This window comes from Protopterus annectens, chromosome 13.part0 (assembly GCF_019279795.1).
Source record: "Protopterus annectens isolate FY-2018-M chromosome 13.part0, PAN1.0, whole genome shotgun sequence".
NCBI classification, from domain to species: domain Eukaryota; kingdom Metazoa; phylum Chordata; order Ceratodontiformes; family Protopteridae; genus Protopterus; species Protopterus annectens.
In genome coordinates, this window is record NC_056747.1 from 803362923 (window position 1) to 803382731 (window position 19809).

The window sequence follows — 19809 nt, forward strand, 5'->3', positions numbered from 1 at the left end:
ATGTACATGTTAGGGTCTAAAGTTTCTGTGACACACACTGATGACGCTGAGTGGCGAAACCAGTCTCTTAGTTGTGGAGTTCGTGGTCTGCCATTAAAGCTTTTCATGCATCCTTGTTTGATGTTCTCTTTATGTGCTGGAGTATTTGTTGTTGGTTTTCTTCAGGCACAGTTCACTTCCTGCACCATCTTTTTGTTTTATATATATATATATATATATATATATATATATATATATATATATATATATATATATATATATATAGTGTGTGTGTGTGTGTGTCATCTATTTAACTGCCCGCATTGGGTCCGGTTATACAGATAGTTGACAAGTGTGTGAGATTGACAATCCCCAGGAAGGGGAATATTTCCTTTCCACGAGGATTATGTGATCTCAGAATTAGTATGTATGTATGTGTGTGTGTGTGTATATATATATTTATATATATATATATATGTGTGTGTATACATATATATATATATATGTGTGTGTGTGTATACATATATATATATATATATATATATATATATATATATATATATATATATATATAACATTTGTGGGGGGTGCAGGGGGGCTTGCCTCCTCCAAAAAGTGTTTTAAAGTTGCATGCGCTAAGGCTTTTCCTTGGTGCATGCGTACTAGGTAGTTGAAGTTTTGGTTATCCGTAGAGTGGTTTACATTCAGGATGTCGACATACATGTTAGTTGACCAACTGAAGGTAAATTATACACACACACACATATATATATATATATATATATATATATATATATATATATATAATATAGCCAACATCTGTAATAAATGGGCACAGCTGAAGACATAGCTCCAAAAAATAAACCAAAAATACTAACCTTTAATGAGAGATGGCTGAAAAACCATTCTTAGACCTACTTGCAAATAGTAATGGGATGCGCATTGTTTAGTTTCTGTCACCCAGGTTCATGACAATATAGTAGAGCTCTGAGTTTAATACAGGAAACTTAAGATTTGTGTACATAAGCCCACACTATGAACACCAGTATATAACTTAAAGCTGGCAGTGCCAAGTGTTTACCGATATCACCACAGCAATTTTTTTTTACTAAACTCCTTGGCATTCAAGTTCTTAAAATGATAGTTACTGCCCACCTCTTAAGAACAAGTTATTCATTAGATGCCACACATACTAAGGATTCAAGAAATTATCTTTCTCTGTAGACCTCCTTGTACTTTAGCCATGGCTGGAAGAAACTTCACTAAAATTGTTTCTGCAGTAAGTGTAATCTCCCTTGTAACATCAGGAATGCAGACAATATGGATTTAAAAAGTTATTCAGAAAACATTTAGACTATAACAAATGCTTCTGCTGTGGCTTGTCCCATCAGGGTAGTACCACAATTGCCAGAGAAGATCATTCCCATAATTGTCACCAATTAATGACTCCAGTGAAGGTAACAACCTCTGTATATATTTATGTACATAGATACTAATATAAGACTAAGAGCTGCTTTGCCAACAACAGCCTGGGAACCTGTTACATGTCACCTGATCTGCAAGCATTTGTAGTAACTAAGCTTTAATTTACTTTTTCTAATTAACCTTCTGTCTGTCATTCCTTAAATCTTGTCTGTAATAATCATGTGTCTACACCAACTGTGCCTTGAATTATTATTTTTCTCCTTCCCTGTTTTCTTCCTGTATATTATTTTCCCCACATGTTTTCTATGGGTTTGTAAAATAATGGGAAATTTCATAATTGTAAAAGTTAATTATATCACTTATTGCATTCTGTTATGTACTTTTGTGAACTATTGTCTTTTCGTTTCTTTCTGCTATAACAGACAACTTTATGTCTAAAAAGGGTCCTTGGATCAATGCGCTTGTCTGGTTATTAAATGGATATCAATAAATAAATTAAATGGGGCATAGACAAAAAATATTGGACTGTGTATTTCATTTGCATTGGTTTTCATGAAAAAAAAATCTTCCATGAAAAGAGAGTATGAATACACTTTATTTTTTACAAACACTAAAATAATTTGAACATTGTTTTATAAAACTGAATCATGCATCTGTTTGAAATTTTTGCATTTCATTCATTATTTACAAATTAAATAGATTTAAAAGTAGTGGGACTGTAGACTGAAAACAGATTTGTTTCACAAGAATATCAGTAAAACCATGTTCCTGCTAGCAATTGTTGATTGCTTCTGATTTCTGTACAAGGAATAGTTGATCAGTTCTGATTTTCTTTTGTAAGTTCTGTTTAGGTTATTGTCTATTAAGTTTACTGAGTAGGATTGTTATAATTGTTCCATGTTTGCAAATTACTGCATTGGTTACTCTATAAAATTACCCCTGTTAATAACATCCCATATTCTGTACTTTGTATCTATTTATCTTGTTCTTTTTGTCATCCCTTATAAATTACTTTACACTATATCCTGTATTGAAGTATATGTTATTTATTGTCTTAACTCATGGTATCATGTAGTAACTGTTTGCTCAAGTTTTAAAGTTTATCTCAGATGTGTTACAGTGCAACACTCTCTTTCTCCTGGGTCCTATCTGAAAGTTTGTTTTAGTCTGGGCCAGATCACTGGTGGTAGTGTGAGTCTTTTTATCAGCATTATTCAGAAGTGCAAGTCTTCCAGACAAGGTTGGTTTCCAAGGCACCTTTGTTTGTCACTTTGTAGAATAGGACTGTGTTCATACTAAGAAACTGCATTTTATTGAATGTCAAGTATATCAGTTAGTGTATATTTTTGATAGTGTAATGTTTGGTGGCATTTATCATTTAAGGAAAAATATATAAAATGTTATTGAAGTATTTAGTGGATAAACAATAGTCTGAATGTAAAGTCATAACCTAATTCTAGTGACAAAACTTTGCAACACCTCTCAAGTATAAGCCATAAAGAGCCTGAAATTTGGCACAGATGATTGACTATAAGCTGTTTAATGAGCTGCTTCCTGCAGTGCAGAGTTTGATTACCTAAATCTCTATTTTCCTACTTTGTGGATATGAGCAAGTCACTTACAAAAACAGTGCCTCTGGGCTGAGCAAGTCACTTACAAAAACAGTGCCTCTGGGCTGAATCTAAAGAAAGGTCCATATGGATCAGTGTGCATCCAGGTTAATACATACAGATACATAAAATGCAATCATGGACAAAGTTCCTAATTAGCATTTATGGGGAAGCATCATTGTGCTTCTTGGGTGATTATATGCATAAATGTTGCATCTTTCGGCTTTTCCCGGTTAGGGGTCACCACAGCAGAACTCCGGTCCGCTAATGATTGGCAGTAGATTTTTACGTGCCGAGTTGTCAGCTCTGACACACAACCTTCAACAAAGGTATGCCCATTCACGCATGTCTCCACACAGAAGATGCTCTAGCTGAGAATCAAACAGGACAACGTCTTACTGTGAGGCGACAATGCTACCGGAGCACCACCACTGCAGGATAGAATACTACAAATGAAATGTCTGAGCATTTTAAGTCATTGCAGGTTGTGTTCTGAGGGCAAATTTATGTAGTGTAGCTGTCATGATATTACATTTTTTTAAAAACAACTTTATTAAATTATCATTTGACATAATCACACATACATTAATAGACAAGAAAAAAACATATTAATATTTTTCCATACACACACATTACGTATCATGTTTTTTTTTCTTCATAACAAATGTCTTTCAGTCCAGCTTTACATAAATCATTCAATTCCTGGCTTTCCTTAAACCTCACTCATCCTCCTGCACATTATTCTGCATGCATTGTTCCTACAAATTCCATTTATTTGTATATAATTTGCTCCTTCCTTTTTCCAAAGATCCTTCTTTTAATTCTTTTATCTGTTTTTATAGTAGTCAGTACTTCAAATGTAGTTTATTTAGATTTTGATTTCCATTTTCTAGTAATTGTTTTTTGGCAGCCAGCAGAATTAATTAAACTGTAAACCTTACTATGTCTAGGCAATTCAGATGTTGTCTCAGATCAGTAGAATCATTTCCTTCGTTGCAGCAATTTATGCCTCCAGTATGTCTGACTGAGTACTTTATGGAATTTTTAGAGACTCTGAACTCATTATACTCCCATAAAAACATGTTCCCAGTTGCTTCTTCCTTCCCCATCATACCTCCAACATTTGCTATCTACCTGAAGAAAAATTCTTTGAAGTCTGCTTGGGGTATAAACGTACCTGTACAAACTGTTCCAAGCAAAAATTCTGGACTTGGTTGTATACTTGGGAGCCATATATATGTCCTCCCATTGTTCACTTGTAAATTACTTTTCCATTCTCTCTTATCAGTCATTTCTAACCTCCTCCTCATTGATTCTTATAGGCATCATACAATATTTTGTATGCCCTACTAATTATCCCTTTGTAACTCATGGTATTAGACTTCCAGGTTTATGTGCGTCATTAAAGTTTAATTTAGTTCCCTATATTAGTTAATCCAGTTAGTCATGTTAGAGAACTAGCCCTTTTCTGAAGCTTTTCTGCCTTTACACATGTGAAAGATAAATAGTGTGTGTGTGTGTGTGTGTGTGTGTGTGTGTGTGTGTGTGTGTGTGTGTGTTTCTCTCTGCTTATTGCTCCATTTGGATTATTTTTAGAAATAGCCTGGAAATACAAACTATTCATATAACAAACTATAGTACACAGCAGTGAAATGCAAAAACCTACAAAGGGTAATATATACATGTAGATTACAGATAAATATTCAGAAACAAAAGGTACTACACAGCAGTGCAATATAGAGGGTAATACATGGTGCAGATGGTAAATATATGATATCAGCTAGAAAGAAATGAGTAAAAACTTGCAGTGATCAGCATACACATTCACACAGATGTTCCAAAGAACCTGGAGAAAACCCACACACAAATGGGAAAAACCTGCACTCTCTAGACAGATGGTGATCAAAGGTCAGGATTGAACTATAGAGCTTTGGAGCAGAGATCTTAACAAAAGACCACTATGCTGCAGTATACTTCTACAAGCTGAAACTTAAATGTGGCTTTGAGTGAACAGATTTAATTTTTTTAAATGTGCCATATTGTTAGAGTAAAAGTTTTCAACATATTTGTCAAAGTAGTTAACTGTTGTGTTAGGGAAAGGGCAGCATTAAGTAATTTTTGTTTACTTCATCATTGCTTCTATTTGAAGTACTGTGCTCTGATGATCATTTCAGTGATTAATACTTTAAAACTTAATCCATTACCTTTCCATGTTTAGTCACAGGAAGCCTTTTCCCAAAGCAGCAAAATGCTGCTTTTGTCTTGCAGTTTTGTAAGAGCTGAATAACAACAGAATGAGTAATAGAATACTAGGCTTTAGTTAAAATGACATACATGCTAGTAAGTTTAACTGTTAAAGCGAACAAGTGATTTGCTTATTTTGTACTTGTATGTGCATTTAACTGCAGAATAAAGTGGAAGACAGTTCAGGTCTGTGCATTTCATATTTTTTTAGTGATCATGTAAAGTTGAAACAGTGCATGCAGACAGAAATAAGCTTTGTCTGTTATAATTATTGCTGATATGTTTATATAAAATATCTTTTTACAACATTTTACATATTGGAATGTAATTAAAATATGACTCATTTAAATATATTGTTAAGAGTAGACCTGATTTTGCAGTTTGCTAATATTTAACATTTTTCAAAATGCTTCCAGGCATGATTGAATCATGTTTCTTATTCTCTGAAGTTTGTTACGTGCACAGAAATGTTGCAGCTTCAGCAGTAAAATAGTGTAAAAACTTGAAGTTTGTATAAATTATAGAATTTTAGAACCTGCTTGTGATAAGAACAGTACTGTACAGTGACAGGAATAGTATGTAGTGCTATTTGACAAAATAAAATAGTGAGAAAGTCAGTGCAGAAATTTCTAAAATTAAAATTCATATTCGAAAAAAAGAAAATATAAACAAAGGGAAAAATGCAAGAAATTCTGGCATTTTATTTAGTGGATTGAGAAAAGTGGGAAAATGAGAAGGGAATTTTGTGCATTTAATGGAAAAGTGAGCTTTACCTTTTCATTTCTCTCATTCAGTAGAACATAATTTCTGACAGAGAGGCTTCCCTTTCTTATTTCTCCTATTCAGCTTAGAATATGATTACTAAATTGGGGCACTAAAGTGAATCATATACCACAAGATGTGTAAAAGTCACTTCATTTCAATTTCTTTCAGCAGTGTAGTTAATATTGGAATTTTATCAAGTTTGTTTCCTGATTTCACATTTTTTATCAAAGCTGAGTTCGATTAGTTTAAAAAACATACTGGACATATAGGTATAACTAGCAGATAGGAGCAAAATATACTTAGTCCATTTGTAAAAGTAGGCTGCGTTTCCCTCATTTCACATTTTGTTAGCTATATTTCTGTGGATTGTTAGAATAGTGGCCACATGGCACCATCCCTGTACATATGAGGTATGTAAATGTATTTTTTTTTAATTATGCATTATCTATATTTAACTATAAAACACGCATGTGAGTGCACACACACTTTCTCTCTAATATATATGATGTTGCTATCCAAATTCAAAAGGCTTGCTTCGTTAAGTGTTTTCCCATTTTCATGGATTCCCCAGCTTACATTAAAGTGTTTTAATGTAAACTGGGGAATCCATGAAAATGGGAAAACACTTTTAAAAGTAATATTGAATTTGGATAGTAGCAGCTTTTGGAGATAGAAGTAAAACAAAAAAAGAAGAATGAAGAGAAAGGAAAGATAAGTCCGAACCAACAGAGGGCAGTTTGTACAATGTTTCACATATAAAATAAGCAGTTTGAGAGTGGATAAAAACTGGAACGTTTGTGAGATTTAAATATGAGGCTGTAATCTAAAAATGCAGGTTAGCAAGCAACTACTATTTAAAGCTGTCTAAACACAAAGTACCATAAAATGTTCAGGTATGAAACACAATCCTACATTCACAGTGAACCTTTGAAGCAGCTCTTTGGTCCATCTGGAAATGATAGTCATAAAACATTGCAAAAGTGTGATATTAAATGTTCTTACAAATTATATTAGTGTGTATACACATACGCTTCTAACTTTGTTTCTGTCATTACTAAAATAAAATTGTAACCGTTGCAGCTTCACTGTTAAAACATTTTTTTTACTTAAGTACAGATTTTGCATTGATGACGTTTCCAATAACTACATATGCTTTGTTACTTAAACATTAAAAAATGTATGATTTCATGGGTGCATAGTTATAATCTACACTGATAATATAGTTTGTAATGTAAATTGCATAATACAAAACTTCTTTCAGAGCTGTTTTCTAAACATAATATAGGTTCAGCAGAAAATAGGGAGAATAATGTATTTTTTCTCCTGCTGCTGAATATATTAAAATTGTTTGTGCACAAACTCCAGAATGATATATATTGTAAAATACCTAAAGTGTATATGAAAACATGCAGAAGGAAAATCAACAACAAAACTGTTGTACTTTAGAAATGTAGAAATAATCACACAGTGAGTATATATGGATGTGTGGATATGAAAATATGTATAGTTTATAAATGCATTCTCATTTTTATATATTTATATTATTTTACTGCTGCCATACAGGTGCAAAAATACTGAGGATAAGAAATGTTTTTTATGTGATTAATAGACATCTGATTCTACAGTTTAATTTTGATAGGCATAAGATTATTTGGCATATTTAATCATTTGTTGTGCTTTACATGGAAGCTTAGTGCTAAGATATGTCAAAATTAATTTGTACTTTGCATCAGTAGTTAACATGGTTAATAAAGAATAATGTTTTTAGGTATGCTTGATTAATCACATAAAACAATGACAGAATGACAGCTTTTTAATGTAGCAATAGATCAGATTTGCACAATTCATTAATCTTTTTAAATAAGTGCCACCATCAGAATTTGATTTCCTATCTAGACAGATTATTTAAGAGAGACAGAATGTTGTTTTCGATTTCCTTATCAAAACATGTTCCAAAGGAAAAATATTGAGCCACTCCAGATTTTCTGAATAAAATTTGAAAATTAAGATTCATTCTTGCTTTGTAAAGCTAAAATATTTAAAAGCTGTGTTATACAATAAACTAAATAGAAGATAATTAATAGAAAGAGACCTGATATAGCTTTTTCCTGTAGTAACTGGTAAAATGTTAAGATTATAAATTATTTTATTATGCATTTAATCCATTTTAATCACTGAAATAAGTTGTCTGACACAGCAGAAAATTAAAGCTATGAGCTGCTTTGTGTAGTGAAGGTTTTGAGTCTGTCAGCCTCCATTTGCCTTGTCTGTGACCCTGAGCCAAACCACGTAACCAGCCAGTGCTGTCAGTCTAAGTCTGAAAAAGGTACATGTGGATCAGAGCTTTAATCTACCCATTTAACAAACAAACAATCTAATAAATGTGTTGTTACATAGGATGTTTGTCATATCTTGCTTCTGTCATATCTTTGCATATGCAGTTAAATATGTTTATGATAAGGATTATTCTCTTGTATCACTAAAAATTACTATATAATTAGTTGAGTTTTCTTATACTCTTATATTTTAGTAATAAGGTTAAGCAGCTACAGACATAAAATACATATGTTAAATTAAATTCCTACAGAAAGGGGATATTCTACATTCTGACCTGTGTGTGATAAAAAAAGAATGCTTATAAGCGTAAAGAGCTGTTTTTACTGGGTTCTTAATTTTCCTGCTGTTTTAATTACCATGCAAATTTAAAATATATAGTTTTAAACTTGTCAGTACTTTTGTTATAATTCCATTGTCTTAGAATTATTGTAGCATTTTGTAGAACATAAAACACCTCCTACTTTTCTGCAAAATCTAAAACTACCCTTATGTTAACTATCATTCACAAGTCGATCAGCATATGTAACATGATAAAGTACTGTTTTCTGAGCACTTCCCATTATGTTTCTGCATACCTTGTTGAATTTTACATATTTTGACTAATTACACAGTGTCTGTTCATATTTTCAAAGTGCAAACAGAACTTTTCCATCGTTGCAGTTACTCTGAATTATGGGGAAATCCTTTAATATATTTAGTTGACACTGTTATATCAAAATAGTATTTATATTAGTTCATTTGTCTATTACAGTAACATTATTCATGCATTCCTAAAAGTTTTTGAAGAAATAGGATTTTTGTGTGTGATGACCTGTTTTCACATGTGTTCACTTCTGTTGACATTAACTACTTACTATTTAGAAATCCGGACATTATTTTACTTTTCTGTAAAAACATAAAATTATCTTTGACTTTTAGAAAATGTTTTCATTATATGTGAAATATAGATATAATAGTATGAGGTGTGCGCGCACACACACACACACACACACACACACATATATATATATATATATATATATATTTATACACACACAAATGTATACATGTTTAATATAAAATCTGTAAGTATATTTGTTTTATGTAACTGCTTGTAATAGTAGTTTCTACTGTTTGAATAAATTTGTTACATGTTTACATCTTAACCAAACTTAAATGTGATTAGAGGCAAGTTGGCTTTCAGATAAATAAAAGTTTGTGTGTGGATATATACATATATATATATATATATATATATATATATATATATATATATATATATATATATATATATACACACACACACACACACACATACATATAGATGGATATGAATCACAAGTTAATTTAGCTTGAAGGAATCAGAATTTGACATAGCAGGCTACTGTTTAAAGTAGTGTTTCCTCTAAAATACTAATAGCCATTGCAGACCTTATCTCACTGTTGTACCTTTAATATTAAATTATTAAGAGCAGCAACCACATTCTGTAATAGTTTAATGTGCTTAAAATGCATGTGTTCTATGATTAGAAAATAAATTTGCCTGTTCCTCAGAAATAAAAATCTAAAGCACATTGAAATATATTTGTACTTCTCTGCGTTTATATACTAGTTGACGCTTTCTTTGGTTTGTACAAGTCTTTTTCTGGTCAGTTTTCAAAGTAACCACTCATACACGTAAATATAATTTTACATTTTGTTTCCTATTTATTCTTGAAAACTGTTCACTTTTTTTAGAATGGAATTCTGTTTTAATAGTGGCTTTTTGCATATTTGTTGCATAGAACACTTGTGCATTTTTCTTACAATCTTATAAGGTTGATTATTTAAATCATGCTTTGGTGCTTTGATACTGTTAATATAAAATCTTCTGGATTAAAATAAATATCTTTCACACTTTATAACTTTCCCATTGTTAAACAACTACTGTGCGGGGCTGCAGAAATGTTGCCTAGATTGAGTCATACTTTATCCAAAGATTTCAGACTATGTAAATGGATTGTGTGGAAAAATCTTGTTTTTATATTTTAATTAACATTTTAAAATGTGTGTTTTTTAGTACATTAATATGCAATAGCAGGCACGCAGCTCTGTGCCTACTACCCTCAGTTTATAGCTGAAACCACTTTGCCACAAAAAATAAACATGTACACACACACACACACACACGCACACACATACATATATATATATATATAGAGAGAGAGAGAGAGAGATCTATATATATATATATATATATATATATATATATATATATATATAAATATATATATATTTATATATATATATATATATATATATATAGTAGTTTTTGACTTTATTAGAAAGAGCAGAAACAAAAAAAAAATATTAGTAATGAATTTGGAAAAAGTTGATTTATTTATTTTTTACTGTAGGATTTTATTAGAATTGTCTTACTGTTCAAAACTCTTAAACAGTAATGTCATTGTGTGCATTTTTGTAAAAGGACTTTTATGTAAATATTAATTTTGAAGTGGAACAGCTTTATTCTTATATATTTTAAAGAATATTTTTAGTGAGAAATCTGCTATTTAAACTTTCCGGGAACGGCAGTAGATATTCAGGTAACTACTGTGGAAAGATCTCAATACAAACATGTTATAACCTCTCAGTAAAACTTGTTGGTGTTCATATGTAATCATTGGGGCATTATTGTTGTTGTTATGAATTCTATTTATGTAACCAGATCTTTTACTACATGTACTTTGGGTGGTTGTTGTACATGTTTCATTGTCTTCAGGAGCAAAGCTACTGTCTGTACTAGAAGTTGTCACTGCCCATCAGGTACAATAGCTACTGCACATTTTGAACAGTACTTTTAATCCATCTGTCCTGTAAAATCTTTAAAATTTGACATAAGTAGCATTTTTCAAATGCAAGTAGGTTGTGTGTGTGTGTGTGTGTGTGTGTGTGTGTGTGTGTGTGTGTGTGTGTGTGTGTGTGTGTGTATGTATTATGTATGTACATATTGCTGGGGATCTTGACAACTTGACACCATAGAGCAGGTATCAGTTTTGTAGGTTTCTGAGACCAGTGCTTCATGTTGCTGAACTGTACATGTTTTTTTTTCAGATCTTCCTCAGGTGGTGGTGTTTAAAAGACAGCATTCAGTCTGTCTTAAAATATTTTAAAAGATTGATGTGTTGCAGTGTTATCAAATTTTAAGATTTTTTTAAGAACATTCGTAGTATGCATGTACGTTCTCTGATTATTTAAGCTTATGTGCTATTAGCACACCTGACTACAAATACACATCATTATTTCATTTCCTTATTTGTTTTGTGAAATTCCAACCAGTCTTTTAATAATTTATGGCATTTATTATACATTTATAAAACTGAATGTGAACCATGCACGTAAATAATTTATTATTAAGATAGAAGCTGATACAAAGGCACCTACCCAATGTAATAATTCATTTGACTATTAATTATAGTGTGATGAAATGCTGCATTGGTTATTTGTTCTGTTGCAAATCTGTTGTGATGAGTTAGACTTTATCTTACCTTAAGTAAAAATGTACTACTTAAATACTGATATGTGGTACAAGTTTTTTCTACCCCTGGTTTGTGTACTATTCATACAAATCTAAAAACAAAGCTTGAGAGTTATTAAATTACTTCATGTTAATGTGTATTGAAATTAACTCCTACTCCTTATAAATATGGTGCAAGAAATTTTAGAGGAAATAATGGAGTTTAACAGAAGGACCAGCATGTCTTGTTCTCTGTTGGCAAAGTAATGTTGTAAATGAGTACCAAAACTCATTATTTTGATGCATCTTATCCTGCTACTGCAATGTTACAGAGAAATAGCATGTAGGGTGCCTTGCATTACTAAAGGCAGCAGAGTCCATATCTGGAAGAGTATGTACTGTACATGACTGCATCAGTTATCAAATTGATATAGCTGCTAGAAAGCAGTACCAGACTGATGCATTATCATAGCAGGTTCATATAATTGGCTTTGAAGTAATTTGTTAATATTATTTAATGTGGAGCCTCTTGTTGGAGCAGCAGAATGGTTTAATAGACTGAAATAAGTTCACAATTTTTTTAGGTGGCACATAGATTCTGCATGCAGACACTTGCATATCTAATTCTTAGTTTTAATGAAACCACATCAGTATTACTGTCCCCTTTTATTAATTTGCCATTCTTTACAGTGAGATTTAATATACAAGAGATGTACACATATCTCACACAAATTAACGTGCTTGACGCCAGCAATAACCCACCCAAGTTTCATCTCCATAATTTGTCAGTTCTTGTTATCTCTATTAGATGTTTGTCACTCTGCTAGTGAAGCAAGGATTCCCTATACCCATATTAAGTTCTTCTAGCCACCAAACTTCTACATGGCCTGTAGGCCTACTGATGTGTTACCGTAAGACATTTTGTCACAGGCATCATGTTTGATTCATTGAGATACATGCAGATCTCTGCTGTGTCATAGTAGCTCACACTTAAGATTATCAGGTTCTCTAAATGGTTTAGAGTACTCAGCAAGTTAAGTTCTGTCTGAGAATCAGAAGATCTGTAAAGCATAAATATGTTAGCTGGCATGAGGCAGGTTGATATCAAATGAATATTTCAAGAGAAATAAAGTTTAGCTTTAATAATACTAGATAAATATGTCTCAGAAGCCCAAAAGATGTTATGCTTTAGTTGTAAGGCAATATGTTGAGGTAGAAAATCTCTGAATGCACGCAATATAATGATTTGTCTTATATTTCAGTGCAGTATAGTTATATGAATGATTGTATAATGCCATCTGTTTAGTGTGTCCCCTTTACATTTTATTAGTTAAAGAAACTTTTCTTTTTAAGATGTTATTGATGTTTTTTGAATAAGATGTTTTGAGAAGAGGTAGAATGTCGACCATTATTGAGAGCAAAACACCATCGCATTCAGAGGGCCATGCAAAATTAGTTTCTCTATAACATAAATACAAAGATCAGATGATGCTTTTAATCAGTACTACAGATTGCAAGTGCTTCAGTATATAACACTGAAATTGGCAAAATCAAATTAGTTGTGATGAATTATATATAGCTGCAGCCTTTTTAACTTTTGGAAAGTATGTATGTGCTGTATTTATGAATTAGGTACTCAAGCATATGAGAAGTAACTGCCCCATGATGAATGATTAAAGAAAAGAAAAAGGTATCTTTTGTGGGAGAATGTATTTTAAAAGTCCTGTGAAATGTACAATGTTTAAATATTTTCATTTAGCTGTATTGATGCTGTTGCTTTTGGATTAGAGGTTATGTGTCTGTTAGCCCCTCTAATTTAGCAAGTTCAAAGTAGTGGTCCAGAGTTTAGGTACTTAGATTCAGTGCTGGTGAGTACACTGTCCTACATCTCTGAAGCAGTGTTCAGTCTGTCTGTGTCACAAAAAAAAGTCACATGGACTCGACATTACTTTGCATTACAAGAAAGTAGGAAAGGTGGGGCTACAGAATGTATTCTATAGAAGACAGTATGTGCATAAGTAGAGTGTTTGCTATGCCACTGCATACTTGGTAGTATGTTGTCTGGGATTCTGCCTTCAGTTCTGAAGACCCATTCAAATAAGAGTGCAGACAGAAGCAGTGTGCAGCTAAAGCCCTGTATAGGCATTTTTTCACAGATTAAATGTTTTTTGTATGCATTGATGGTGGGGAGAACATTATAGAAATCTTCATACGTTTCAAACAATTCAGCATAATCCAAGAGTCTAACACCTTTTGTAAAAATAATAAGAATACACTGCACAGTAATAAGTGTATGCTATAAATTCAGATGCTAATGTAGTCAGTGATCCTGTCTATTGTTTGGGCACTAGAATGTCAGGAGAAAGGAGAAGAGTTCTGAGTATCTGATGGTCATATTTCCTCATATGTCTGGGTATGGATTTACTGCCATATTGGTTGGCTTTAGGTCTTTACCAAGAGGCTAACACCAAAAAGCTCTAACAAGCAGTACTTGAGGAGGCACTTAACATCATGTGCTTTGATGTTCTCCAGTCCTTGCAGATTCATGGATTGTGATGTGCAAGTTTAAAACAAAATAACCTATCCACTTTATAAGAGGCCCTGTCTGCCTCTTATAACCTCCTCCTCACCCCCTGTGTAGGTGATCAGTGACCCAGTAACTCCATTTCTGTTTCCTTTGTCATATGGAGGCTTATTCATTCATTGGTCAAACTATTTTTTGTCCATTATTACTGGACTAGATGTGATATTGGTCATTTAGAAGATGAGTCCTGATGTTGATGGTAGAAAGTAGACAAAAAAGTTCCAGTTGTTTTGAGAGGTGGTAATAACTTCAGAAAACTCTGGAACATCTCCTTAAGCAATTTTAGTGAAGGATAGGAGACTGTAGGATTTGCCTGTTTTATACAGACAGCTAATGCAACAGCAGGGGAAAGTGGACAAACTCAGTGGGCAAGATAATTTTGGCTTCTAACGTCTGTGAGGACTAACAGAGGAATAACCGGAGTTATTAAAATAAGGTAAGAGAAATTCATAGGACTAATAACTCATTGTATGCACAGTAGAGAACTTCAGTTCGTTTCTATTATATACATATATATGGATGAGTAACTGATGCTACTCCAGGTGCTTTGTTTTGGGGAGATTCTTTTGCTTAATATTCTGAGAGATTATTCTTTACATGAACTTTTATGTATGTGGTCCTAGCTAGGAGGTACTGTAACAGTATCAGGAGTTTTGCTTCACATTTTATGGTGACTTGTACTAAAATCATCATTTAAGTAGAAGTATAGTTTGAGTAAATAGATGAGACTAGGACTGCACAGTTTGCCAGTTATTTTACCACAATTAATAGAAAATAGCTATGTTGGCAATTTCTTTTTTTGGCTCACTCATACTACATTTATTTATAAAACACTGCCTCATAATCTTTATAGGTGCGTTTTGACAGAATATTATTAAAATTTGTTTTTCTGGAAATATCTGTGTTTCTGATTTTAATTTGATTACCCATTTTCAACCCTGGCATTTTCTTGTACAGTAGGAAAGATGAAAATCCAGATTTAGAAAAGTGAACTAAATGCAAAGTTTCATTTTGTTGTACAATGTGCTGTGTTTCATATTTTGGTAAGGTTTATGTATATCTGACCGTATTGAACTGTTGGAACTTGTTGAATACTTTTAAAATGTACCTTATCTGTCCATATTATGGCATTTTTCTCTTCAAAGCAGTATACAAGGTGGTGTATTTTTCTTAGTTATGACATTCTTCTTGAGTATCTGGAACAGCAGACTAGAAGACCATTATGAATGTGATGTGTGCCAGCAGTTTTTTTTTTTTGCTGTCCCAGATCTTGTGCACTTGCTTCCCTTCCTTTGACTTCTTGGCCTGTCAGCTGAGGGGAGACTCTTGCTGCCCATTCTTTCAGTGACTGCAGGGCCTCAGCAGGTCCATTTGTTCACTGGGGTTCTGAGAAATGTAGGTTGTAGAGAGTGGGTCAGTCTACCTGACATAGCAGACTCCTTTCCCCCTGTCCTTTTAGCTTCTTATCCAGAAATGTCTCATTAGGGCTCCACCTGTGTTGACTCTGGAGAGCTTGTGTGTGTGTTGTGCAGGCTGTTGCTCTCTGGGTATTTAATGCAGTCCCTCCCTCTAGGTCCCACCCAGGTAGGGAGCCAGGCTAACCTACCTCATGCTCAGAATGAGTGAGTTTAGTGGTCACTCATTCCCATCCTCTTTGCCATGCTCCATCTAGTGCCACTAATCAAATGCAGGATATCTGAGTTGCAGTCAGGTTGTCACCCCTGTGAACCGCAAAAAAAATGGACGCAACACTTTTATTAGGGAGTCTAGTTTTATGATTGGCGGTGGCAGTCAAAAAGCAGCAAAAAATGTTTTTGCATACCTACTTAAAGGAGTTTCCTTTCATTATTTAAGAATAAGAAAGATGGTTCAGTTGTATCTGGAGAAGCATGATTGCTGAAGTGATGTTGTTGAATTACAAATAAGCATATGAAGAAGAAAAATGAAAATGTAAACATTTGATCAGTAACATAAAATCACCACATTTTTAGTTGTAATACTAATTTTACAGACAAAAAAACATCCATCATCACAACTGGTGAAATTCATGAAGATGCAATTTTAAAATTTAAATGAGATTTTATTTAATAATTATTTTAAATGCTTACTTTGCAAATGCTGTAATATGCAGGGCATTAACTTCACCTGTCTTTTTCTTGATTTGTAGGATTTTGCAACACGAGCAAAACTGGCAGTTCAGAACCTGATACAGAAAGTTGGTTTTTTTGGAATTTTAGCTTGTGCTTCGGTAAGTCACCCTTAAGTATTAAACCAGAATTATGAGATTTCCCATAGGTTAGCCTTTCTAATCTGAAGTGATGACACAACCCTAGCAAAGGCATTGTTGAGAAACTTCAAACAGAAATTCTGATATGTTGATTACGGTGCATGAATAAAGAAGTCATAAAGAAGGTGAAATGGTGTTTTGTTGAACCATTTTCCAGTCACCTCCGTTTGTTGTTTTAGTATAAGTGATTGTTACAAAACCTATAGTGTTACTGAAAGCTAAATTTCTTTATGTACATCATGTTGTTTAGTTGTACCATGGAAGTGCATGTTAAAGACACATTTATAATACTTTGCAAGGTACATGCTAGGATTAGATAGTATTGTTCAGTTTTACACTTTTATAAGGTACTAAGTATAAGAAAGTAGAGTAGCTTTTAGCTTTTGCCATTTGACAAGTGTAGGCAGGATGTGTTTTACTGGAGTCAGTGGTAGATATTAATATGGATATGCAGTAGTGCCAGTAAAAACTTGTGCTTGCTGTTTCACATGGTAACTGTCTTCATTCTACCCTCAACAAGTGGGTTTGGATCTGATCTGTTGGATCAGAATCGCCTGTTGCTAAAGCTTACAGCCACCAAATCTCTTGAGCTTCTCCCTTACCCACAATGCACCTGCCAAATTACCTTAGATCTTGTTTGCCACTTCCAGTTATCGCACATGGTCTACCATCTCTTGAGCTGTGTTTTTGGATAAGTAAAATTTTCTCTGTTATTTCTTTAAATAATTTTCATTTATTGTTATTGCTAACTGTATAGCATTTTTCTCTGCCTTTCTCCTGTTTTTCCACTATATTCATAGCCTCTTTCCCTTACGACTCTGTCGTAATTCCTTGTATACCATTGTTGGTATCCCCTTGCCCTTCCTTTCCTTCTTGCTTGCTGTTATAATTAGTGTGTTGTGTTTGTAATTTTCTGTTATTACTGTTGCTCTTGCTGTTTATTCATACTTGGTACACTTCAATACTATTGCTAGTATCTCCTTTTCCCTTACAACTACGTTGTTAGTCTCTCTATAGCAAAATAAAAAAAAGTTTTTGGTAGGTATTATTAGTATTGTCTTGTGTTTCTAGTTTTTTTCTGTTATTGCTGTTGCCATGGACTCGATATTGTATCATGGCTTACCTACCTGCAGGTTTTAAAAAGTGTTAAAAGTGCAGGCATAAACTGTCGCTTTCGGATGCCCACACTCTGTGTGCACTATTTGAGCCCTCTGCATTTGCAAGAGGATTGCTCTGTTTGCCACAGATTTAACCCTCAAGCTCTTACTGAGTGTAAAAATAAGCCAATTTTGAAAGGCCTCATCCCTATCTTCTTTTGGAGAAGCTACATCCCAGTCTCCAAAGTTGAAGCCTTCTACTCTTTCAAAATCCTCTTCAGAGTCTTCTCAAAAGAGAAGTTCAAAAGAATTGGTCTCAACCCTGGATCAGAAAAAGCTAGAAGTGCATGATCTGACTACTACTTCGGATCCTACTAAGTCAAAGCAAAACATTATGGATCCGATACTGGCCATGTTGGATCAAAATACATCAAAGCCATTGGATCCTACCTAATCGGATTAGACCCTGACAGAACTCTTAGAGACACCCTGTTGCCCTCTGTTCATGGATCCAGTTTGTGCCAAACTTCCATCACCATTTTTACAGAGACCAGCATCACTGACCATTTACTACACTTGTTCCTCTAGAAGCCTCACAGAAGATGTGGAGAGAGTGGTGAGAAAGATCCTCTTGGAGCAGGAACAGATTGGTTTTCCTTCTGTGCCTGTCCCTCTGGGTCAGGTTACCCAAATTTCCACCCTCCCCCACGCAAATTCCTCCTGTAAAGCCTTCTGTTGTTTTAGAGTTACAAGATCCCAGCCATCCATATCAGTCAGTCTTGAATCCGAGGATCTCCATATTCTCAGATCTGACATAGTCTCTGAGACCTCCAGTTCATTTGGATCTGGAGAGCTCTCTGCACCAAAGCTTGCTTGTCTGGTCCAAGGTGCAGCATTTGACTTTGAAGTTTTTGGAGCCATCTCATCTCCTTGGAGCCTCTGCACTGGACAGCTTAACTCTGGCTTCCACTTTGAGGGTACTGCTGACAGAGGGGAGGAGGGGGTGATGATTCAGCAACCTGTTTTCTGAAATCACAGCCGCTGTCTAGATCCTCCAAGATTTGCTTTTGAGTCTGTGAAGAGAGTGTTCTCTGCCTTGACAGACCTGACAGAGCCTTCCCTCTTGGATCCTAGGTATTCTACCACGATGCCACAGCATCAAGAGCCTCACCACCTTTCTCCACAGGGGCATCCAGTGTCAAAGCCTCAGGTTTCCTCTCAGGGAATTTTGATTTCCTCTTATAGGTTCATAGGTGTATACCAGGCTAATGGCTGTGGAGCCATTACAAGCCTAGCCCATGGGATTACCCTGGCATCGCGCCACCTGACCTTAGTTCCCAGTGCCTCTGTCGAGTAGAGCCACCGGAGTGAATTTTCTATTTCTCATCCACTCATCAATATTTCTCTTAAAGAGGGCCAGTGAGGTGCTCTGTTTGACATGTATGGGAAGTCTACTCCTTAGCATGGGCAGTCTCTGGATTATGAACCTGTCCTTCCAGCATGTTCTATTGATTGTGGTAATGAGGTTGAGATCTCTGGAGCGTGTGGTACGGAGGGATTGGAATTTCATTAGATGTATCATTTCTAACCGAGCTGGGTCAGACATGGCTTTATAAGTCAAGCAGAGATCACCTCTAAGTAGGCGATAGGAGACAGAGAATAGTTGGAGTTTTTTGAGTCTGTTTATGTAGGACAAGTGTTTTAAGGCCTAGGATCCTCTTTGTGAGGTACTTTTGTGGCCTCTCCAGTTGTTGCAGGTGTCTAGTGAGCTACATGCCAAACTGGGCATTGTACTCTATGATTGGCCTAATGAGGGAAGAGTAGAGGGAGACAATGACCTCTTTCTTCCTGGATGCAAAACTCTTAGTAATGAGATGTGCCACATCGAATGACTTTCTGACCACAGTAGCAGTGTGGTGCTTAAAAGAGAGGTTGTTGTCAACCTGTGTTCCCAGATCTCTTATAACGCCTTCTGTGTTCAGTGGACTACCATCGATGTGGTAATT

General features: G+C 34.3%; 1 protein-coding gene across 1 annotated transcript in view; it reads left to right on the top strand.

Annotated features, from left to right (window-relative positions):
• Positions 1-19809, top strand: part of VMP1 (vacuole membrane protein 1) — a 1640696-nt gene that overhangs the window by 963731 nt on the left and 657156 nt on the right. The window contains exon 8 of the mRNA XM_044054897.1: positions 16587-16667. Within this exon, the coding sequence (XP_043910832.1) occupies positions 16587-16667 (81 nt within the window). The remainder of the gene's footprint in view (positions 1-16586; positions 16668-19809) is intronic.